Below are 26,583 nucleotides of genomic sequence, written 5' to 3' on the forward strand. Positions count from 1 at the left end.
AAACAAACAAGCATAAACAATTCTAGCTGAATCATTAAATCCTTTTCTAAAACTCATAGGTAGTAGGCCTATCTTGATGCTTTCCTAGTAATGAACAGTAGCCTACAATGCACTTACTGGTTGGCCACACCTGACATTAGAGGCCTAATAGCTTTGCATCAATATAGTACAGGGTATACTTTATAACAGCGACACATCTTTTGAGCATTATACAAATAAGTCTTAACTTCCAAAGAACATAGTTGTGCATGCAGATAAGCAGTTGTGATGAGGTGGCAGCAGTGGCACTCATCAAAAAAGATTACCGCACAAATCTAAGATCTTATCCCTATATATAGAGTGGACTGACATTAATATCTCCTGAAGTGAAGGCATGTACAGTTTGATTTAAAATGTGCACATCCATCCAAATTCTTCCAGCAGGATTATATTGAATAGTTTGGCAGACCTGTCTTCTGACACCCCATTATAAATTATATTGCTGAAAGTGACAGTGTAATCATCATCTCTTGGTAATACTGGAGACAAACAGGAATGAAAGTCCATACTCTTCAATCATAAGTAAATCTGGGAGCTTTATAGTCCTAAAGGTGAGGTCATCAATTCTAATTCAATACAGTATTAGTCAAAGTTTGCAAATAATTCCTCATCGTCTGCTAGCTGTGTGTTTTGTGTGTGTCCCAAAAAATCATGTATACATACAAAGCCCTGGCTCTGTAAATGGAAAACAAAGTGGCTTAAACTGAGCCACAAAACACTATCCCAGCCAATCAACAACAAGGGGCATTTACGCTTGGAAAGGCCAGGGATGTATAAATAGGATTAGAGAATATGATTGGCTGTAAATGTTTGGGTGTTGAGTTTACATATCAATAATCTTTCTCCATGTTAGATGAATCCAACTTTAATTTTCAAACAGATGCCAGACAACTTAATTCCAACATTTTGTGAAATACAGAGTGCTCTGCTGGCGGCGATAGGGTTAATCAGAATTGTGTGAACTTGTCTAGCAAGGGGCTTGTAACGGACATTCATTTATATGTAAAAGTCCCGCACTCAAGCCTTAAATTCATTCAGACGTCTTACGCAAGAAAGACAAGGTCAAGGTCTCTTCTCCTTTATTTAATTTATCTCAGGAACATTTTGAAATGTTATCAGGGCAACAAGAAAGTTAACTGAATTAGGTCCTATTTATAAGGAGGGGGAGACACTTTGACATTGAAAGACTGTTTTTTGACTTTGCCATGAGAGGAGAAAGACTTACATGACATTAAAGGTTTCTCTGTTGAGCAACTGCTTTTCATAAAGTAGACCTGTAATTCTTTCAGCAAAAACCTGACCATCAGAGCTGGACCAGAACAGAAAATATGTTGCCAACTATGACTCAGGCGCAGCACAGCAGTCATGCTGAATATTTTTGGTGCATCCCTCTTCAGTACTTAGCAATAACCTCTGTTCACTCAGCTGTCAGTTTGAAAGATAACATTCAGTCACACCTTTGAACACCAGCAGCATGTTTGGTGAAAAGCCCTCAGATTTCAGTGCCTTCTTAGATATTTTTTTCTAAAACAGGGCCATTTATATCACATTTTAATATCATATGCACAAGGACTTGCTAAATAAATGTGTATGTATTGATTAAAAAGCAAAAACATTATAAAGCTACAATACATCTTGACAATATATACATATAGTATATGGTGTGCTGCATTGTATATCTATAAATCAGCACATATTTTTCTTTGTTTTAATATTTACAGTCTGCTCTATTTGCATAAATCATCAGTCTTGTTCAGAAGATGTATAAATGAACATACAATTGTAATTTGGGATTACCCTTTATCCTGATTTTTAGGAACAATCTCTCTCACACCTTTTTTCTATCTAGCTTTTCTATCATTCATTATTCATAACGCGACTATATTGGCTTTGGCTTCTGCACAAATGGCAACGTTTGTACTAATGTGGCTTTTTGAAAGATGTGTCTATTGTCAACATCACTCAAACAGCAGGGGAGGACATGAGAGTCATACAGCACTTCACATGCAGGACTGGCAGCTGTAAGTACTACGAAATTGCAAAGCACAATGCAGCTGCAGAGACCACCCGTCAACTTCAGAGCCTCACCCCTCTTTAACAAGTGCAGACAGGGCGGGAAGATTGTCCTTTAACATAGAAACTAGAGAGTTATAGAGAGTTAAGGTCAAAAACTCATGCATGCTTGGGTTAAAAGCAATGTATTTCTATTGGTAGTATGTTTCGTGCCTGCACCACGTCTTTTTTGTCCGGTCGGGTCTTGGAAGACCGGAAGCTGTGTGTTTAAAAACATTTTCTTACTCAATACACCCTAAGCCTAACCCTTTTATTTTAAATTGTATAATGTTGGAGTTTTTTTGCCATCCGCGAGGAAAAGAAATGGGGCTCAGAGCCTCAGAATACTGAAATCTGTATTTAAAAAAAAAAATGTCCTTCTAATTTGTTATTATTTGGTGCAGGCACGAAACATACTACCAATAGAAATACATTGCTTTTAAAATCGTTGACAGGGTTAGGTGTTGGTGACTATAACACGAAATGCCGTGAGACTGTGTTGGTATTTGGCCCTCAGTGAAAAAAGTTTGGACCCCCTGTAGTACACTATTCCTCTGAAAAAGGGGCATTGTTTAAAATCTAAGTAAAAAAATCTTACATTTACCTTAATACAGTAGCGCTAAATGGTTTTCTCTTTAGATGTCTTGGTATCAACAATATTAAAACATAGCCAAACTCCTTTAGGGTCCTATGGTGGCTTTTCTCCAAGTGCATGCAGCTAATAAGTATACTGTTGAGTTAGTGATGATTCTAGAGTAGCTCTTTGGCAGGCTGCATCCCTTTTTCTTTACATCCTTGTTCAAATGCACAGCACTTTAGGCTGAAGAGCGGCTCAAGCACTCATGTGTTGGCACATCGAAGGACAAACCTCTTAATCTGGCGGGTTATCAAAAGGGCTAATGCAGCATGTTCTTTTCTGTCACATGTACAGCCAACCTTCGCAATAGAAATGAAAAAGTTTGTTACCGGATAATTTCTTTTTTGTAATGTATTTGTCCAATCAACTACTATCCTTTTTCAATCAGAACCGTTGCACTTGTTTGCTTGTTTTGACTGCATGCCTGCTGAATATTAAAAGGTAAAAATAGATTTAACTTAACTGGCATTTGGGTTTTGATTACATTTGCCCGTTATCAGGACTGTAGAGGAAGAATAAATGATAACAAGCTTCATCGATGCGTCTTATTCCATTTCAATTGGACTTTTCCAAGATAGAAAACTTGAATCCTCAAATTCAAAACGGTGTGGATGATTGTCAATCATGTAAAAAAAAAACACAAATTGTCCACATTAAAAATACACAAGACTCGAGATGCACAAAAGATTTTAAAGGTCCGTTTTTTTTATTTTCTGGCATGTTGTCCATTTTTAAAATACACTGAAGATACTGATATGCAGTTTATCATCTTTTGTTCACGGTACAGTTTGACCCCAATTCCTGTGTAATGACACTGTAATCGGATTACTCTACAAACACAAAATAAAAACACAATAGCTGGCATACTGTCCTTATGAAATGCATCATAGGGACAGGTTTGCAACAAAAAAGACAATGCCCATACAGTCCAAAACAACCGATTTAAGTCAACGATAAAATCAAGTTAAATGCTATTACACAGGAATCTGTTAAATATCAAAAGAAAGAATATTAACAGAAATGCTCTTTTCACAAGTGTAGCAAAAGACAATGTATCATAGATATAATAGTAACAGGTGACAAGGCCTAAAATAAATGATAATCTCTTGCCGTTCTGTCATAAAAACCTGACAAACGTATCTCAAGAGATAAGAGTGACAAAGACTCACATTTGTTCCAACAAGACACTGTACAGCTCGGGGGGGGGGGGGTGGGGGGGGGGAGGCCGGGGCTAAAAATGGTCACACAGCTTTTTAAAATTCTGCAGATCAACAGGCCCGCTCCTTCCATGGAAATCCAAGGCATTATAAAAAAAGGTAACGTAACTCCTTGTACTAAAGGAAGGAAATAAAGTCATAGGGCTCTTAAAAAAAACATACGAAACAAACTGGTAAACAGGAGCGTGATGTCCCTGGTCTTTTTTTTTTTTTTTTTTAAAGCAGACATCTTTTTCTTCGACGGCATCTGCCCACCACACCAATCCAAGGGCAAGTGTAAAAAGTTGCACAGCAAAATGACACAATAACAAAGTACAGTAAAGATCCACCAGAACGTCGGTGTTTCTTTGCATTATGTAACTTCTTTGTAACAGTAAGCACACACAAAAAAAAACAAATCTGGCAGTTTGTGACAAATGAAACTTCCAGTTTGCTAATTAAATGCATCTAATTGTTCCTATGGTTTCCGAGTTGTTCCATGCTTTTGTCCTATGACTGATGGTTTGTCCGTGCCTCTTCCAGTTAGCAGTGTTCCCTCCGTGCTGCTGGTAGTGTTTGCAGTCTCTCTGCAGCATTTGTATTATGTATTACACAGAAAATACAGACTTTAGCTTCAGCTGGCTGGATGAGACCTATGTACAGGAAATGCTAAAACAGATCATTAATGGTAATTGGCAAAGTGGTGTTGTCAAAACACTATCACGGGGGTGTTAAAAAGAGGCCTAGCGCATAGCTGTCCCCGCGAAAAGGCAGAGTGATTTAGCAAAAGGCATTCGCATAGGAACTAAATGCTTTAGCACCATAGAATACCACTTGTTGGCAAGCAAAAATAACAAAACCCCCATAGGCAGAATGTGACGTGATGATCTGACCTAATGTACAGACACCTTCCCTCATGCTGAGCAAAATGGATGATGAGGTGTCACGACTGAAGCTTCGGTGGGAGCGAATCCTCGCGATGAATCTGTCTCTGATGTCGCTGATCAGGCAGGTTCCCTCAACAAGTTTTGCTGAACATTAGGCTCCATCTAGTTGGAGTTAATTGGTTCCAGAGATTGGAGATCAGGTGACCAGAAGTGGATTTACGTAGACAAGAGCCGAGGGCAGGAAAGGTTAGCAGGGTTGTGCTCTTGTGGACTTTGCAAGTTTCAGTGAAAACTCGAGTGGTAGCAGCCAAGTGTTATTTTCTACATGTAGCCATGCCATGTCTCTGACTCAGACACAGGTGCCTTGGTGCGATGGATGATGGGCTTTTCTGTTCTTTAAACCATGGGACTTGTCCTTAAAATCTGATGGTTTCTGCTGTGAAATGTCTATCAACGCACTGGCAACGATGAGTCCTAAAGAAGGAGAAAGAAAAAAAGGGGTTGTAAAAAACAAACAATCAAGAAAAACAGCAATTTCAACAGATTGCTTTGTTCAGTACAAAACCACATCAATGGATATTACAGGCTTGTCTATCTTAGTTCAAACACCCAATTTTATGTAGAATGTTTTGCAGCTTCCTGGAGTAAATTTGTTTTTTTACCGTTGAGGATTGGAAGCACATTTTCAGCAGTAAGATCATAGTAGTTTTATTAATTTGTGGAAGAATTGTATTTTTCTTTGTGTGTATGTGCGTTATGTGTTAAGTGTTTTTTGGAAGGTGCACAAGCTGGCTGTTTGTGATGTTGGAAATAGAAGATTTTAAGACTTAATTATTAAATACAATGAAAGTCGGTTGTGTCCTGCCATCTTAAAAGTACATCAAATATTTACAGACAGACAGACTTATGGGTGAATAAACCATGCTCTGATTAAAAACATGGCACTTTCGTACAAAACCTAGGCTGAGCAAAAGGTTTATGACCTTCTCTCTCATGGTCTGTGTGTGTGTGTGTGTGTGTGTGTGTGTGTGTGTGTGTGTGTGTGTGGTGTGTGTGTGTGTGTGTGTGTGTGTGTGTGTGTGTGTGTGTGTGTGTGTGTGTGTGTGGTGTGTGGTGTGTGTGTGTGGTGTGTGGTGTGTGTGTGTGTGTGTGTGTGTGCTGCGTGTGTGTTACCTGACTGTCCTGGAGGAGGTAAGTCTGAGAGCCCAGAGGGAAGACGCATGAGGACGGTCAACACAGCAGCTTTTCCTCCTGAACACGGCTCCATGGCAACGGGTTTAGGTGCACCCTGAGAACAAAGATTAAAAACATTTCATTTAAGAAAGGTACAATAATTAGGATTTGTCATTTATGGTTTGTAATAACAACACTCCTAGTTGGACCCTCCTCCCCAGCAAAAAGAGGGTTATAGAGCTTGCAAGCGTGTGAAAGCAGACCGTGTTTATTCTCGTTTCAGAACAAACTTTGGCGTTTTGCTTTTCATATTCAAATGATTTGGTTCCATGTTCAACATTTTTGTAGCTTCCTTTTGTTTGTGTTTACAATCTTGTACAGAAAGATACATCAACAGTAAGTCTATACATAGTGCTATAAAACAAAATATAGGGGAAGTAATATAGAAATTCACTTTTCCAAACGGAAAAATATCCCTTAATTTATAGTAATGTTTACAGTAAAAACAACTGCATCCTGCAAAGACAACACCAATACTAGTACTTTGAGGCAATGTGGGACAAACAGGATAAAAGATACAACTTTATTGATTTGATGGATTATAATCCCACAATCACTTTACCATCCCATCTTAAATCAAAGTGATGTGGCAGCCATGATTGGAAACCCTTGGTAGTTGAGGATCAGGAGAACAACAGGCACACAGATTAGCCGTTGGAGTTGCTACATGTGTGTGTGTGCGTGTGCGTGTGCGTGTGCGTGTGTCTGTCAGTCCATGTGTTGCGACAATGACCTACCCTCTCAGTTAATGGCCAAAACAGTTTTTCTCAGGCGTGAAAAACATGTCATCCTGATAATGAATGTCAAGGGTTTCACAACATGTTTTGGATGAGGGGAGAGAAATTGGGGAATAATAACATGTCTGAATAGAATTGACTTTTTTTCTGGGGCTTGCTGAATTGAAAATGGAGATGAAAGAGCCAGAAGAGACAAAATGTTAGGGAAACAACAAAAGAATCGGGGGGGTGGGATGTGCTCTTTGGAATCAATGTGGAACATATATTTCACTGAAACACTGATGCTTATTTGTTAGGTATATTTGATAGTCGAAACTACATGCAGATTTGGAGTCCTTAATATAAAAGTGCAATCTTGTTCCTATGAAACATGCAGTGTCATTTCTAATGAAACCTTCTTTCTTTAAAGGATTAACCCAAAGATACTTTTGAACGTTGATTCTGAGAGGTTACTCGATTCGTCCTTCATCAAAAGAGAACCCTCTTTGTCACATTTGAATAATTTGCTGAGGTTATAAAAGCTGTCCACATTGGCCTGGGTTAATTCCGATCTGCCTGAACTGCTAATCATCTGGAACTGATACAGAGGGACGGAGAGATGAGGAGAACAGAGAGCAGGACAAAGGTGGAGCAATGTAGGAGAAGAACGTATATTAAATGTGACAGACATAAACTCAGATTGTTAATCAGTCGTTACACTGGACACAAACTCCAATTGTTAATCAGTGGTTAAACCTTTATAAGAAGCCCAACATTTACTGCACTTTTTGCTCAGGCCATATAACTTCACGAGTGTTCACATTACAAATTCTGATATCTCCAATTCAACTATATGTTTCATTTAAATAAAGAGCATACTTTACTTTAAAAATAATCAATAATAGAGGTGGAAGAAGTACTAAATATCCTTTGAATGAGTAAAAGTAGAAATACTGTGGTCTTAAAATACTCAGGACCACAGTAAAATTACAAGTACAAATTATGTTGAAGTACAGATGTTATCAGCAAAATGTACTTCAATAATCAAAAGTACTCAGTATGCAGATGTGTTACAGTATTATTGTTGGATAACTATTGTGTTTTTATCAACAACAAATACATGTTATTTATTTATATGTCAGTTTTTTAGAGTTGAGACAAATGTAGTTACTTACCCTTGATACTGGGTAGATTCATAATACAGTGAAGGATAATTTCATATAAAGTAAGCATTTTATATGTTTTTATAGGTACAAAATATCTAGTAAATATAAGTGTTGAATTCATGTAGTGGAGTAAATATAATAATATTTGGCTCCAAATGTAATGCAGCAGAAGTATCATTAAATGTGTTGCATAAAATGGAAATGCTAAGTACAAGTATGTCAGAACATCAAGTAAAATACGTAATACTAGTCAAATGTATGTTACGTTCCTCCACTGCTTAACTCTCTTATCAATCACAAGTGTTTCGCTGCACAAAAGGAGGCATGTTTCTGTATTAACAAGTAACATGTAATGTAATGTATTGCAGACATGCCTTATCGAGCCTTACCGATTGTTTATCTGCAATATGACTCGACCCCATTAGGGCCCATGATCAGAACACAGTATTCTCATATTGCTTCTCTTCGGGGACATTCATGATCGAGAGGCCCATTTCAATTTACCGCTGACATACAAGGGCAATTACATTTCCAGCCATTTCATGACCATTCAAGAGATGCTGCTAATGAGCAGCCACAGTATACAAGCCACAGCCAAGCAAGGGAGTTCATTTACTGTAACCCATGCTGAGTTTTTATTAAAGCATATTCCACTGCAAACCACATTTACATGGACCACTGGTTGAAACATCATTACAGCCGTTCGAAACTAATTTATTGTAGAATTCTAGAAATACTGTGTTAATCATTGGGTATTAAATGGATATGTTTAATTTATTACGTGGCAAATGCCATTTCAGCCATTGCTCCAGGGATAGCAATGTGTTAATGACATTTCGTATACATTGTCATGATCCCCAGAGAATGATCCTTCAAACTCTGGTCTCAGACCTTTTTCTCCAACGCCACTTTTGGCCTGACTATTAGATGGATTGCCTTACAACATACAATATGAAACTGGCTTACATTTAGATTATATTTTTCTCTTTGACACATGGTTGTTTACTCTCTTTGTTGCCATGTTACAAAGCTATTACTGTAGTTACTGCTCTACCTTGCACCATGCTCTTGTAACCTAGGAAGCCATTATAGCAACTTATTTCTTCTTACTATATCTGCAAAGTGATTATATTAATCTAGGATAATCATCCAAAATTCAGAGTAAAAAACCCCATCAATAAATAATTTCATTTCAATTACAGAGGTGGCTTTTTTTTTTTTTAAATGGCTGTCTCCATTTTCATATCTTTCAAAGGACACAGCCTGCAATTCCACCATGCATTAATCAAGCTCATTCATAATCTTTCGAGCCCATACACACACATACATGCACACACACACACACACAATGTGTCTGCATCCCTTTGGCCTGCTGACAGGTGTCATCCATCACACTAGCTTTCTGTTAGCGCTCCCATATGTTGAATGCCGGCCATAGTGATAGAGACATCTGTGACACTGCAACCTGTGGGCCCTGATTGGCTCTCTGTCCAACAGCTGTTGACATCTTGCTCACTAAAAGCAATGTCCATCTCCTGGGTTTCAAATGGACCAAAAATGGAAAGAATTGGCACAAAGGCTGTTGTAATTTGCTCTCGGACCAGCTGGAGGGTCTCAGTGAGAAAAAGCTGGTAATAACTAATGCAGTGAGATCAGTGCAAACGGAGAAGAAGACCCTAAAAATGAGTTTAAATGGATGCGAGGGATCATTTTGGTACGGAAGTCCTTCTGTGTTTCCTGTGTTAGCTGGATCATCCATTAGTTGGGTTATGATATTCTAAAATATGCTCCGAACTATGTCCTTAAAGTCAAATGAATGTACGTTTATATATTCTTACATTAGCAATTTAACCTGTATCCAAATCAACCGTGTTTTAGACTCGAAAATACATTGAGGTAGAGACTTATTTTATAATATAGTTGAGTTACAAACAAAAGCATTGCCTTCACTTACTCAGTGAACGCTCTGAGTTGGATGTACAAGCAGATCTGAAGGATCAAATACAGAACCATTAGTGCTAGCGTGACATCAGTGTCCTCTTTGACATCAACAAATGCTTCCGATAGCTAAGTGGTGCCAGATGCTGACCAATCAACCTTTATAAAGAGAATTAAGCTCATTTCATATGGTTCACCTTCAGCTGGAGCCAGGGCATGTGATGGAGCTCTATGTGGGCCAACATATGCATTTGGCACACTGAAAACTAGTTCTTCTTTTGAGATGAGTCCAAAGCACACAGGTATATTTAAAAAGATGGTTGAGTTATGACCTTTTGCTCCTATATATTAAAATATATCACAAAGCTCTAGAAGAAATGAAGAGAAAATGTTCTCAAATCTCAATGTGTTTGGCAGCCATTCCATTCCAGTGTCTGTTCAATTCCAACACCGAGAAATGTCGTCAGTAGTTTATAGAATAATAACAACAAATGTTTATTTTACTCAAACACATAACTTTAAATAGTAAAACCAGAGAAACTGATCATTTTGAAGTGGTCTCTTAAATCTTTCCAGAGCTCTATAGTAGGGCTGTGCAATTAATCGTATTTTAATCTCGATTACGATTTTGGCTTGCAACGTTTTTTGTTTTTTTTATGTGTTTTCAGTTGAATTATACTGAAAGTTCAGGGTAATCAACTGTTAAAAACATACTGTTCACATTTTTTTTTTCAATAAATGGATGTTTTCAAAGTAAATGGATAATCGTTTTTTAATAATCGTGATATCAATTATTGGCCAAAATAATCGTGATTATGATTTTTGCCATAATCGAGCAGCCCTACTCTATAGATACTTAATGCAATTAAGTATATGCAATACATCTTTTTTACAATCAGAGATTTCAATAGAAAAAAGTTCTATGGCAACTACATGTCTGAAAACACATATTTTCAACAGTTAAATAAGTGTTGCCTTTTGTTTACCTGCAAGGTATGTTGTATGACCTTTCAGGAAATGAATAATGTTATGTGTGTGTACTTTACATCTGGACACCATGCATAAAGTAATGCTTGCATCTCAACTCATTGGATGCCATTTGACACACACTTTGTTTGCTGGATTTACTATTTTGACAGCAGTTAAAAGATTGTTTTCATAATACCTTTATTTTTAAATAATGGGTAACACATTTGGAAATGTGCCTGTATCCCGAATATACTGTGTACTATTTTACTAATTAGCATTCAGGATAAAGCTGAAATACATTCAGGACACAGGCATGTCAATCAGTTTTCTCAGGTGTTTTGTCTGGCCAAACTGTGATACTAACTTCTACAAAAGCTGTAGGGACATCTAAGGGAAACTGAAAGTCAAGCATTCCTAGGTTCACTCTGCATCTTGAAAGGGTCAAGAAACAGAAGACTGAAGACATCTTTTCCCAGTTATCGTTTCCAGAACAGCTTTGGGTATGGTTTACACAGCAATACTCTCCAGTGGATGCAAACTCTCTCACTTTTGCAGAGAGTGCAGAAAAGGGAGCAACACTCCTGGTATAAACGCTTGAATAACAGATTAAAGCATACATTCTGAGGACAAGTGTATAATTAACCTTTTACTTAAATCAAGGCAAAGCAATAGTCTCCAAAACTGTTCAGATTCAGACGGTACGTAGCTGCTCTAAAAGCACAACAAAAAGGTGCACTCAGAGAAGCATTGTTTTTCTCCTCTTTCGCTCTTTACATTGCCCTTCACAACACAGTAATGCACGGTGAGTACCACTCAGCATTAGACATTAATAGCTAATGCAGGGGCCTCTTTCCTGGTTGCCACAGTGATTTTATTCCTCTCAGCGGCAGGTGACACAGAGGTGGTTCTAGCTGAGGAAACACTGCTGGACCTCAGATGTCAATTTGAGGATGTAGCTCCCCATATTGCTTCAAGCTATGCTTTTATCCCATGTGTCACCGAGCCCTGGACTGTGCTAAGCGCCAGATTTCGGAACTGCTTTCTATTTTTATGAGAGGTATTCACATGGCGGGAATAAATAGGTGAGGTAGGGACTGGATAGAACATTTCGGGATGTGCATGTGAGCCTAATGAATCACAATTTGAAGGAAATAGTATGCGTCATGTTCCCAGCAAATAACCCTGGAGGAGAAATTATGTTAAATGAAGACATGCACACTACAGGTAAAAGAACAATCATGAAATGTTCAATAAAGCATCCTGACGTCATCCTTTTAATATCAGAGCAATCCCTTTTCAATTCAGTGAAGCTTTTCAAAGTAATGACCACCTTTTTCCAACCATAACATATTTTTGCTTGAAAAATCTATATTAATCTTTTTCCTTCATGACGATATCATTTCGCAGAACATTTATAACATCGATTGAAAAATGTCAGCAAGTCTGTCGCCCTGATTGCAGAGGACAATTCATAGAGAGAGGGACATGGGAATAAAGGACCATCAATGGCCGATTTCTTACTGATGTGAGGAGTGGATAAAAGGCAGACTTATTGCGAGTGGAGGGCATGAGTTGGTTGAGTACATCACAATAACGTCCAATTATGTGGCACAACAAAACTATTGTAGCGATGTCAGTGGAAGCACTTACAAATTCTGGATTGAGATTCTCCAATGGGTGTCTTTGGTGCTTTGAAGGACTCAAGAACACTTTGGGTGAAATCATGTGATGGTGAGATGAGGACGATACAAAAACAAAAGTGCCAGCCTGTAATATGGAAGACTATTATGGTATGCAGTTGTTGTTGTTAACATTAAGTGCGTGTGTGTGTGTGTGTGTGTGTGTGTGTGTGCGTGCGTGCGTGCGTGCGTGTGTGCGTGACTCACTTCAACCACAGGATGCAACAGTTCCGTTTCTTCTCCCCTGGAATCCAGTGAGAGCGCGACTGAGGCAAACGGACGACTGGCCATCTGCTGACGCTCTCTCATCAGCTGCTGTAATAACAAACACAGAAAGGAGTTCGAAATATGGTTAAATTAAATAATCAAATATTAATAAATATAAGTGCGTACATTGATTACATGAAATATAGCATCATAAATCAATAGAAAGCACATTGGGGTTCGTATGATGTTGAAAAAACATATATTTTATTTCAGCCTTTTTCATAAAGAGGACTTGCAGGAAGACACTTAAATCAATACCATGCATACAAACACAACAACTTCCCTAGTGCCATAAATACACACTAAATTTATGCAATATCCATATTAATAGAAATAAGTACAATATTATTTAATTGTGCCTCTAAACCCACCAAGCCCAGAATAATTTGAGGATTTTGTTATGTTATATTATAGACCCGAACCTTGATTAGATATTTTAAAGCAAACAGTGCCTCATTATTAGTACTTGCACATGCTGTTCTACGTCCAGCGCTTCAATCATCTGTGGCTTTTTATATTATATATATATATATATATTATATTATAGACCCGAAAAAATACAAAAACTTTTTTTATTTTTTTCAATATTCAAAAAAACAACTCTCCGCTTAGAAATACTGCGGTAAGCGTTAAGAGTGACACCATTCCTGTTACCTAAACTGTAAAGAAACTACACTCTCTTGTTCCCCACCAATCAATATTGTAAAACAACGAGCACCATTTCATCAGCAACGCAGTGTCTGATCAATATCTTAACAAGCCACCATTTTAGCGCCAAGGACATCACTGATTGGTATTGGATTTGTGATGAGCTTAAGTGTTGAGCATTAGGATCTAATTGTACTTCAGATTACAACGCACACAGAGCGGTTGTGATGATCGGCATCAAGATGTGCCCGTTCTTTACTGAAGAAATAAAAAAAACATGGCAGCATATATTAGCATGCCTGGCTAACTAGCTTACTACCAAACGTAAGCTTGTTTGAAAGTAATGCTGAGATACAACTAGCTTAATACCTACTAACATCACGGATGCTGATGACGATGACCTAATATTTTATTTTCAAGAAAAATATACGCTAGAGGGGGTAGGACCAGAAATGTTTTTAAGCTGCTTCCTGCTCCTGTTGAACATGACAGAGATTATTTGAGAATTTTGTACCTTGAACGTTTGTTGTGCTTCTCTTTGTTATAATTATTATGATAATTATTGTTGTTTCTTTTGTTTCTGACATGTTCAATAAATTGACTAATACAATTTTGCTTGGGAACGGTTAGCTTTATCAATCTTTTAGCACAATTTTATTTCAATTGTCTATACTAAGTGTGCATTTAAGACCCTTTTGATACGGATTTTGGTTCAAAATGTGTCAGATGGTTTTATTAGAAAGTCAGGCAGAGACATTGATAGCTTATAAAGTTAGCTAGCTTCAGCAAAAACAATCTGACAAACAGATGTCATTTCAGCAGCAAAAGCAATGGTCAACAATAGTGAGTAGCATTCATTTATCTACTGTGGTCTTACATGGAGGGGCTATGCATTTATGTAAATCCAAGCATTGATTTCATTGTCCACCTCTTTAATGATTTTCCAGGTACACTTGATTGTTTGGCACTTTCCAATTATCTCACATTACCCGTACAATAAAACTGGGTCAATAGTTTTATGGCTCTGAGTTTTCTGGTGGTCTTGAAACCTGAATAGGAATTTGTCCTTGGTGTAGTAATGAACCCTGATATTCTTCTGTCCAGACCCCCCACACTCACTCGCTCTGAATTTAATTAAGTATTCATTAGTCTGGATATTAATTGGCAAATTTCAGATGAGGTCTGGAGAGGTTGATAGCATTGTACAAGCGAACAAGTGGAGAAAAACAAAATCTGAAGACGACACTCATGGGGAATCAATGTCCCCATCTATATGACAATTGGAGAAAGCCAGAGAACTGTATTCATTTTTATCAAGTTGTTATATTTCTGTTGGGGGTGTACACAGGAAAACATAGACAATTGACGGAAATGGTGGTATTCAATTATGTCAAAAACCTTGATTAGATATTTTAAAGCAAACAGTGCCTCATTATTAGTACTTGCACATGCTGTTCTACGTCCAGCGCTTCAATCATCTGTGGCTTTTTATAGAGGTTGACTAAAAAAAACCTTGCACAGGCTTACAAGCAAAAAATCAAAACGGCATGTTCTCAAATATAGCTGATCTTTAAGAAACATTTAGAGTAAATGCACTCTAACCTGTCTGAAACGCATGAAATGGCAGACAACAATGTAATGAAAAGCATTTTCTTCTTGATATTCAACAGTGAAAATCACTTCCTGACACAATGTAAGCTAATGACGTCTTCTAAATGCATGTTAAAAGTGTAAAAAAAGATGTGTTTATTGTTTATCATTTATTTTAAAATGCCTAGGCTTCCACCTTTTTTTATAAAATAAAATAAGTCAAAATGTAAAAATGCAAAAACTGAGAAATATGGTCAGTGGGTTTTATTTATGTTTTGTGAATCATAAATAAGGCATTTTTTGTATCGATGCAGCCCATAATGACGCATTTTGAATGATCAACACTGGCTAGTTGTCAAGGCTCACTGAAGGGGGAGTGAGTGAGAGAATTGTTGAATCACTCTGAAAACATTCCCTGGGGGAGGTTAAGGTGGGACAGAGAGAACAACAGCCACATGAAATTGAGATTGATCACGCGATTGATTTTTCTTTTTGAAGCTTTGATTTCTAAACTTTAAATCAAAGGGCTCGGGTTAGATTGTTGTACATCTCTACTATTAAACATCAAAACCAGCAACACCAAACCGCTAGATTTAAGCTGCTGGGCCACTGCAGGTCAAAATGAGAAATTTTTGCCCTTTTCCAAAAGATAAAAGCAAGATGGAGGGCCCGGCGGGGTTGTTGCAAAACAAGAAAACAGCTCACGGCTTATTACGGTTTCCAACACAAGAGCCTCAAATCCAACAACATTCATCCTAAATGTCAGATAGCAGTAATGTTATTTATCATGTTGCAGAATGCATTTATAGCAAAAAAAGGAGAACAGAAGCTTTGCTGTGTGCGGCACAGGCATCAAAGAATGTGCTTGGAATACAATCATCAAAAGGCCACTGTATTACCAGATAGACTCTACAAATGAACACTACTGTAAGTAAAAGACAAAAGACAGGAGCGGACCCTTCGAAAGCAAAAACGGTTTCTGATTTGGTCAAGAATACAAGCTGGAGCCATTCACTTTTGCGATAAGGGTGCGCTGCTATGCCTCTTGATTAACTTGGCAGATGAGTGCATGAATTATCCGTCTTTTGAATACAGCATTTTGCTCCCTTCATTGGATCCTATAAAAGGGTAAGTGTCATCCCGCCTCTGAGCATTTCCTACACCTAAGCAGGTCACTTTGTCCTTTTCAAAGATCACTGGCTGTGCCCACAAGGCGCTGCCCTGCAGAAGAAACTGAAGAAAACAAAACGGAAAATAAAATAAAACAAATGCTTTCACAATCTGTACAAACAATGGGATTAAACTCAATGAAGATATTCCATCACTGTATGCCATACTGATATGTTTGGTGGTTTTGTATAGGCTTAAGAAGCAAGAAATCAATGAAATACAACAATATAAAGTCGTGGTAAAAAGATAAGTAATAAGGTTAAACTCTAACATAAAATATTCATTAAATGTTCCCTTGCTGTAATTTCTTTTTGCTCATTAGTGGTACAGTCCAAGGGTAAACAATATCCTGAGATCCTATCCAATATCCTAATCACAGGAACGTTCAATCATCTGTTTCTTTAGAGGAAATTATTAGAGTGCAAACTTTAAACCAAACACGGGACAATCAAGGTGACCAGGGGCTTAAGAGCAGGATAATCTTATTATAGCAATCGATGGCCGCTGATTGGTCTCTTCAAGGGGCATGGGAGGATTATGTGGACAATGTGTTGCTTTCAGATTTGTCAATGCAAGCACATAGATAATAGAGTTGTGTTGATCGAAATGGGTGGTTTACAGTCATTAGTATTACACTGAGAACGTATGCATGTTCTTTTCTTTTACAGAAACAACACTTCGTTCCGAACAACTACAAATCTGAATGAAAAAAGCCTAAATAAAGCCAGCTGGGAGTGCATCAAAATGAAAATAACACCAAACCCCCCCCAAAATTATAAACCTGGACCGCAATGCAACTTCATCCGCCATCAATTATGTGCAAGCTGACATTCTCTTTAATAATATCAGTGTTCAAGTTCTGTATTTCTACCTTAGTGCCTCACAATTGTTATGACAAAATATAAAATAATTGTCACCGTGAATTGCTTGGTGACAATTCGGGTAGTAGTTGATAAAATAGGTAAATAAAAATGTGATCTGTTGGTGGTGAAAGAGAAAAAGGTATTGTATCAAACCAATATTGTTGTCACTATAGCAACACCACTACCGTTGTTAAATAATGTAAATGAGACAATAAGAAATGAACAACATCAGTGAAGCAGAAAACATATATGTGTTTTAAATAAATATCCTTATTATTCACTTGTCGATTTATGGAATGCTTAAAAAAATGACCTTTTTATGGTAACGGCTGCTGAATAATAGTTTGGAGGGCTTTCAGAGTGCAAGCGTTTATGCACGTGTTGGTAAGAGTGTGCGAGAGAGATAAAGAGAGCATTAGATACATCCACATGTTTGTGTGTAAGACATCTTCCGTGTTGCAGTCTTGTGAAATGTCAGGGCCCCCTCCCCCCCGTTCCCCCCACAGGTAGCTTCAAAGAGGTCAGCCCTCGTCCTCCTCCGTGGCATTTACAGCTGCCGTCTTTTCATCCCTTTGTCCCCCCCCACCCACAGGACCCCAGTCTCGTCACCTATCCTCAACTCAAATTATTCAGATACAAGTCCTTTCAACTCCTGACAAAAAAGAGAAAGTGCATTAGTGTGCTGGAAGATCAGCTTTGAGTGAATAAGAGCACTCCAGGAATTACACATTTACCACCTAATGTTTCTTAAGAGGCTGTTTTTCTTATCTTCAGCTAATTTCCACATTACAAACAGACAATGGCAGCTTGGTTTGGTAAAAAATTCACGTCAAATGTCTTTTAAGTAAAACATTACATTTTTTAAAAACTGTTTGATTTCAACACATAGATGTTTATGTCTAGCAGGAAACAGTAGGACTTCAATAGAGGAAGCCAATCCAAAAAGATCAATCACTATCAAACTTCCATATGTCACTGGGCTGGATCAGTGACTCATTATTGTCCCAGCTATCTCTAGAGGCCTCATTACCACTAGTTTATTCCATGTACTTATGTTAAATGGGGGCTTGTGAGCTTTAGATGGCCTCCAGCCCAAATCCTACCTGTCCATATTTGGACAAGCCTCGTAAATGCATGGGCTGATCACAAGCCCTTTTAAATGAAGCAGGCATAACACTCAGCCAATCATCTGATACCATACAAGACTTGCTCCTGTCTCTCAACACAAGCGAGTCATCACAAATTCCACTGAATCTCTGATTATAACTTCACTTTAGTTACTTTATGATGGGATGCTGTATGCAACAAGACCGGCTATTATTACAAGCCATTTGGGAAATGATTTGTTATTAATGCCATCACAAACTGGATCACTTTTTTGGATGAAGAGCACTCTTTTGATTTAGCATTGGACTCCTATAACATTGTAGGATGGACAGTTAATGAACAATTTAAATTGTAGAGCACAACTAGAGATTTTGTCTTTCATAATCCCTTGTTCTTCATTTACAAAAACTGGTCAATACAAATCTAATGAACTGTCATTTTTGTAATTGGCCATATAAAGAAGAAAGACATTTAATTAAGACAAATGCTGATTGTATTGTACCATATGAGGATGCTAAAAATAACGGCACAGTTTATAATTCTTAATATTTAAATTCGAAATGTCTAAATGGGGGAAAATATAGAAACATCTTTATATGCTTAACTAAAAATATACATTCATATGATACTTTAGATTTGACAAGAACAAATGCACTTTTGGTTTTGTTAATCGCGGCATAAAATTGTGCGCACTTTGAATTAGAGACTAATACTTTAATGTATAGTTTCCCTTTAAGAAAGCAAATAAACAACAAAGCAAAAATGTACTGTTCCATATAAATGGAAGAAGATCTTATTTTCTATTTAGAGATTTATTATGTCTGCACCTGTCTGATAACAGAGTAAAACAAATGAGAACAATATTTAAATTGGAGGTTGGTCAGAGGACAAACTGTTGTTTTTATTTGTATTCAATTCTATGATAAATGTGTGTTTGTGTTAGTAAACGGGTACTTTTTGTATCAGTCATATTGGTGGTAATAAACATAAGGCTCTACACCTACATAAAAAGCTTACATTGCGTGAAAAACGCACGACAGTCTTTCTTCTCTGACATCATTACCAAAAACAAAAACAACGCACGTGCCTTGTTTGCTACCGTCGACAGACTAACTAACCCCCCAGTGTCAGTAGCCTCTGAATTTCTATCCACCAGGGCGTGCAATGATTTTGCCTCCTTCTTCACTGACAACATTCAGAAAATTAGACAAGCAGTCAGTGCCTCTGCATCAGGTACAGCAAATGTGTTGTCCCTATGTCCACCTAATATCAATTCAAACACCATGACACAATTCCATCAGATTAATGGTAAAAACTTAGAGGACATTATTCAACTTCTGAAATCCTCCTCCTGCTGCCTTGATATTATTCCAACAGGATTTTCCTTGCATGGCCTCAGATCTACTTCATATAGTAAACACATCTCTTCACTCAGGTATTTTTCCAGAGGCCCTGAAAACTGCAGTCATTAAACCGCTCTTAAAAAAGAATAATCTAGATGCTTCAGTAATGAACAATTACAGGCCAATATCAAACCTGCCATTTCTAGGTAAAATCATTGAAAAAGTTGTATTTCAACAGTTGAGTAACTTCTTGCATTTAAATAACTGTTTGGATGTGTTCCAGTCAGGATTTCGTCCAAACCACAGCACTGAGACTGCTCTTGTAAAGGTCTTCAATGACATCCACTTAAACACAGACAGTGGCAGAACTTCAGTGTTAGTATTATTAGATCTCAGTGCTGCGTTTGACACTGTTGACCACAACATATTACAAGACCGACTAGAAAACTGGGTGGGACTTTCGGCAACAGTTCTAAATTGGTTTGAGTCCTACTTAAAGGACAGAAAAAACGTTGTTTCTATAGGTAAATACACATCAGAGTTGACAAATATGACATGTGGGGTACCTCAAGGCTCCATCTTGGGGCCTCTTCTCTTTAACATCTACATGCTACCACTGGCTCAGATAATGAAAAACAACAAAATAAGTTACCATAGCTATGCGGATGACACACAAATGTACGTAACAATTTCACCAGGAGATTATGCTCCAATTCAAACACTGAGTAAGTGCATTGAACAAATCAATGACTGGATGTGTCAGAACTTTCTCCAATTAAACAAAGATAAAACTGAGGTAATGGTTTTTGGAGCCATGGCAGAACGTATAAAAGTTAGCGCTGAGCTTCAGTCTGCAATGTTCAAAACAACAGATAAAGCCAGAAATCTAGGTGTAGTCATGGACTCTGACCTGAGTTTCAACAGTCACATTAAAACAGTTACTAAATCAGCCTACTATCACCTAAAGAACATATCTAGGATTAAAAGACTAATGTCACAGCAGGATTTGGAAAAACTTGTCGATGCTTTTATCTTCAGTAGACTCGACTACTGTAATGGTGTCTTTACAGGTCTCACTAAAAAATCTATTAGAAAGCTGCAGCTAATTCAGAACGCCACTGCTCGAGTCCTCACTAACACTAAGAAAGTGGATCACATCACTCCTGTTCTGAAGTCCTTACACTGGCTTCCTGTGTGTCAAAGAATAGATTTCAAAATATTGTTGCTGGTTTATAAAGCTTTGAATGGTTTAGGCCCAAAATACATGTCTGACCTCCTGCTAAATGATGAACCATCCAGAACTCTCAGGTCTTCAGGGACTGGTCAGCTTTCTGTCCCCAGAGTCAGAACTAAACATGGTAAAGCAGCGTTCAGTTATTATGCTCCAAATATCTGGAACAAACTCCCAGAAACCTGCAGGTCCGCTGCAACTCTTACTACTTTTAAATCCAGGCTGAAGACTTTTCTTTTTGCCGCTGCTTTTAATTGAACTATTCACATCTTAAACTGCACTGTAACTTTTATCCATGTATTTTTTCTTTTAATGTTTATTTTATTATCTTTTCTTTTTAATGACTGATTTTAAATGCCATTTTCATAATGTCTTCCATTTTTGTAAAGCACTTTGAATTGCCTTGTGTTGAAAGGTGCTATATAAATAAACTTGCCTTGCCTTGCCTTGCCTTACATTGATTGCAGCTTGAGGTCTGCAGATATAAAAACAGCTATAGTGGTTTGACCTTATAGCTAAAGACATTTCAGACTCAAGTACTTACATAAGTGGATGCCCCATTCCAAACATAAAACCGTTTTACTCTGGCAGAATGATAGACAGACCTGAACTACTTTAGATAACATCACTTCAAATTGTCCTGCTGGTTTTGGACATGTGAAAGGTTGACATCCACATGAGATGATGTTAAAGTCTACATGCAAAGCTGAAAAGGCACTGAAGCCCTGAAGACTGTCACAGCTTTCAGGAAGAGGTGACCAACACACAGCGCATCTTTACATCGTGTGGTCAAAAGTAGGGCAGCTGAAAATGCCACGACAGGAATCTTAAAGGTATTCTTTTTCTCAGCTTCATAAAGCCATGTGGCAGACATTTTTGAGAAACTGGTTAACCAGTATGACAGTATTAACAGGATTTAACTGCATAAAGGATCAAAATGTCTTAGGCTAGTCAGATTGTAGCTACAGTTTTAAAAACCTTTTCAATCAAACCTGGATAAATCACAAATCAGCAGCCAACAAAAGCTGTAGCAAAAAAACAACAAAAAGGTTTAGGATTCAAATTCAGAAATAAGATCACTATGAGGAATGTGATGTTTTAAAAAAAGGTAAAAAAAAATAATAATGTCCTGTTGCTAAAAGGGCTAAACTTAACTTAACTTAAATTAATAAATACAAGCTGATGCGTCATCCACAAACAACTCTGTCAGTCCTTCTCAGAGAATAAGAAGTATTTTGTTTGGCTGGTGACAAAACTTTTCAATCACCTGAAATTGAGAGAGATCTTTATTTAAATATGAATCTGTCTTCATGTGGCAGCTGAAGGGCAGTGACAAACAGATGACGGGAATGCCAAGAGCAGACAGCAAAAGTGAGCAGAATTTCAATGACGTGAGCCCATCTGCCTGCATTAACTTTTATTGACTTTAATTCTTTGGATAGGCATGATTCCCGAGTTGCGGCAGCTATCATTCTTGTTTATTTTCATATATCAATTACAGGGTATAAAAATGTGGATCTTTTGATAATCAATGTCATGCCCAAAGGGGAAATAAATTGTGGGAGCTTTATTAGCAGACTGCGGGTCATAAGGCTGGATGAGCACCAAATTAAACTTCCTGATATCAAGTATCTGACAGCATCTAGGAGAATATAGGATTCGGTCTGAAGAGATGGAAATGATGGCAGCTTTCACAGAAACCAGGAACCACCACATGCAGTTTGAGTTCAAGGCTGAATTTACATATATTTGCGCACTTCCTCCATTTCCTTACTTCCTCTTTCTTGCCCTCTTATTTATTTTTACTGCCAGTCATCTCATCTTTCATCCCCATCTTTCAAAGTAACTCTGAATATTAATGTTACTTTCTATCCCCTTTTCCTTGAGTTATTCACAGTATCTCAACTTACTTCTAGGCTACTTCAATCATTAATTTCTGAATGATCTCTACTTTAAACCATATTTACTTTTGGAGAATATAAACCTTTATAAAATGTGACGTCCTAGCCATTGACACATACTGACCTTTTCGATTGTTGTTTAGATTTTAACAATAATGCTGCCTTAGCTAGCATATTGTTAAGTATTTCTACAATGTTAACTGCAAGTTTTTAAAATATTGTAATGGTCATATGTCCACAGAATGTGTTTTAAGGACTTACTTCTCTCCGTCGTGAAGCCCAGCAGGTCTGTTTGATCTTCCAAACCACTGCAGCCACCAGGAGGAGAGACAGGAAGCAACTGGAGGAGAGAGAGGAAACAATATCAATCAGCATGACTTTAACTAATAACATCTGTACCTGAGGAAGTGCACACATATTTACATTGCATATAGGTAGCGGTCAACCCTTGGGTATTTAAAAGCATCAGTAGATACAAACAGAATATGAACATGCAACCCAGAAGAGATTCATATTGTAAGATTCTCTACTATATATATTGGATTTTTAACAAATGTTGTGGTTTTACATTCTCTTCCAAGCATTTTTAGGAATTTACATGTCAATAATTTGTGTTTTCACACTGTTTTCTTGATATATTTAAACATTAACGCACACATTTGAGTCTTTCCTCATGTCTGCCAAAAAGGTTTGACTTTCAAAATGCACACATCTTACACTTTTAATTCAGATAATGAATTACACAGATTTCTATCAAGGTTATATGTCCTGTACTTATTGTACTGCTTTGTGTTCTATATCTATATGCATTGCACACATTTTTTGATTTTATTAAAGCCTTTACTGTATAATAGGTGATATAGTATTTTGTGAAAAACTACATTATTACTGCCTCAAACAGACTTGAATATTCATAGTTTCACTCTTACTTTAAAAAAAGGACAAAACAGATATGATATGAAGAGGTATCACATCAATTTCTTGGCAAACTGAATATTTTGGCCGATTACTTCACTTAATAACCCAAGAGTAAAATCATTAGTCAAGGGAAATTCAACAAGGTCCGAGGGCTGCTGGGATATAAAAATATGACTGATTGAAAGCTTCCACTTCATTATCCTGGTGACAGATGAGAGCGGTAGGATTATTATGGGCTGAAGGGAAAGAGATCGTTGTCACAGCAACACATAGGACACTGATCAATGTGGTTTGGTAAAACATATGGCAAAAAAGGTGAACTCTTTCATTTATATTCATTTACTAACACGTATTTGATGATATCCTTCTTTCTATTCTGTACCCACTGGATGAGAATGACTCTTTTCCTGTTGTCCAGGAACAAAGAAAATCATATTTGGATTTGAAACCTATACCGTAATGTAATATGACCAATGAGCCCTCGTCTTCAGGGACATGCCACATTTCTAAAAGAAAGGGCAGCCTGGTCCAATAAGCACATTTCACCAGAGACACATGACTAGCTCTAATTTCATAGGCCCTTTTGTTTCATATTTTAACTCGCAGGCTTTCATTTTGCCGGCCACACCTGCAAGTCAATTGAACGATAACGTCTGTGAGGAGCGTGATAACACTTGGAAAATTCAGCCTCTCAAATAAAGCAAAGAGTGGGCCACCAAGCTTTAAAAAAAAAAAAAAAAGAGAAAAGTGGAATTTATTTGAGAGGTACACCTTTTCATTCTTTTAGAAATACTTGCACCATCTTAGAACGCTTTGAAGATAACAGTGAATGGAGAAGGGGGAAGCTGTGTGGGCTTCAATGACATTTCCATGTGGCAGAAGTGACAAAAATCCCTAGACAGGTGTTTGGCTTTCATCATCACTATTTTAGACGGCTTAAATCCCCTTTGCTGTTCCTTCTGCTTCAGCTGTTAATAAAGCAGTTCTGCAGTCATTCATGTTCTATCGCCTTAAGGTAGTGAAGGACAAATATAAAAGTCTTAAAACAAAGGATGCACTTAAGTTATCTACAAGTACTTATTGATGTTCGATAGTTAGTAACAGCAGGTGTTAACTTAACTACTCATGATGAAAGCAAACAAGCAGTCGCACATTGCAATTTTCCTAATTGTACTGATCTCAGAAAGGTTTTTAGTAGTACACAGCCAAATATGTTACTTAATATAGTGTAATGTAAAAGTGGCCTTTGGCAGAGAAGAAAATCAACTAAAGAAAATGTTAAATACATGATCATCTCTGTAACCACAAGGCTACAGTTACCAAATGGGAAAAGCAATCAATATTTTCTATACCTGCTTCCTAGATGCTTTATAGGCTGCTAAAACATGATCCTCTGTAGAAAAAGCAACCTTGAAATGCCAAATAGGAACACATAATTATTTCTTGTAGGGTAGCAAATGATATAGTGATCTACAAGCCAGAACTTCTTTAAAATATTAAAATGTTATTTGTTCAGTTTTGAGTGAATAAAGTTGATGAACAGATCATGTGTGCATGCTTCTTAATAAGTCTACTGTGTATGGTTGGAAAACAAAGAGATAACTCATGTGCAAGTGTACACAACTAGACATTCTGTAAATACACACACACACAGATGTAGCATGAATGACACGTGTTAATTAATATAGATTAGACCATGGGGTTCCAGTGCAAGTGTGAAGCAGCGTCCTATTAGACTTTATACAGTATCTAATCAGAACACACAAAACAATCAGACTCTCATTAGATAACAACTAAGTGCTGTGCAAGTAAATATTGTCCATGAAGTCAGTTAGACAAGGTAGCAGTGTGGAAAATTTGTAAAAAATACTGTTAAACGGCATGTATTGAAAAAGCTTGAGGGGATAGTTGAATAAACATGGAAGAGAAAAACAACAGAAGGAGGGACAAGCGTGGGTTAGCAGTCATGGCATAATTTCTTCACCCCTATCTCTCATACAAGGAGGTCTAGAAACCCTGTGGGGTGATTTGACATTTCGTCATCAGGCTGATTATGTTTCCCGCAGGTCGCACACACACACACACACACACACACACACACACACACACACACACACACACACACACACACACACACACACACACACACACACACACCACACACACACACACACACACACACACACACACACACACACACACACACACACACACACACACACACACACACACACACACACACACACACACACACACACACACACACACACACACCACACACACACACACACACACACACACACACACACACACACACACACACACACACACACACACACACACACACACACACACACACACACACACACACACACACACACACACACCACACACACACACACACACACACACACACACACACACACACACACACACACACACACACACACACACACACACACACACACACACACACACACACACACAATGCCCAGGAAAAGTGCTAATTTGTTACTTTAAAAGGACAAACACTGTTCCTACATGATTCCCTGTGCCCTTTTGTGACCCTATTTAAAATGGTTTCCTGTGCAAATGATGCAAGGAGCTGTCAGACACATTTTTAGATAAAATAAGCTGTCCTTCTCCCCTTTCGGTCCAAAAATCCCTGAATTCGGGTGTTCAACTGTAATTTGATCGGATGGAGGCAGAAGATAACTGATCGTGTGACAGCTTTTCGGGGAAAGTTATTGTTGGCTGGGCAATGACGGGCAGGTGCCTTGGGCAAAGACTGTCTTCTATTCCCACCTTGACAGCTACACAGACAATATGTTAGTCCATCGGGAGCACACCTTGAAATAAAGTAAACGCACATTTATACACAGAAACTGCACTACGGTCAGGAACTATCAGTGTTAGGTGAGAAAATAAAAGGTCACCAATAACACAGAGTTAAATATTCAAACCACTATAGTTTATACACTGCTGGTTTTGCATACGGTAACCAAAGCTTTGAGAGGGAACTCTTTTAAAAAG

At 37.7% G+C, this 26,583-nt stretch overlaps 1 protein-coding gene across 1 annotated transcript in view; it reads right to left on the minus strand.

Moving 5' to 3' along the window:
- Positions 1 to 3,413: 3,413 nt before the first annotated feature.
- Positions 3,414 to 26,583, minus strand: part of atrnl1b (attractin-like 1b) — a 67,740-nt gene continuing 44,570 nt past the window's right edge. The window contains exons 26-29 of the mRNA XM_034120083.1: positions 22,894 to 22,972; positions 12,720 to 12,827; positions 5,985 to 6,099; positions 3,414 to 5,285 (exon numbers count right to left, since the gene is read on the minus strand). Of these exons, the coding sequence (XP_033975974.1) occupies positions 5,161 to 5,285; positions 5,985 to 6,099; positions 12,720 to 12,827; positions 22,894 to 22,972 (427 nt within the window). The 3' untranslated portion in view covers positions 3,414 to 5,160. The remainder of the gene's footprint in view (positions 5,286 to 5,984; positions 6,100 to 12,719; positions 12,828 to 22,893; positions 22,973 to 26,583) is intronic.

This window comes from Trematomus bernacchii, unplaced genomic scaffold (genome assembly GCF_902827165.1).
Source record: "Trematomus bernacchii unplaced genomic scaffold, fTreBer1.1, whole genome shotgun sequence".
NCBI classification, from domain to species: Eukaryota; Metazoa; Chordata; class Actinopteri; order Perciformes; family Nototheniidae; genus Trematomus; species Trematomus bernacchii.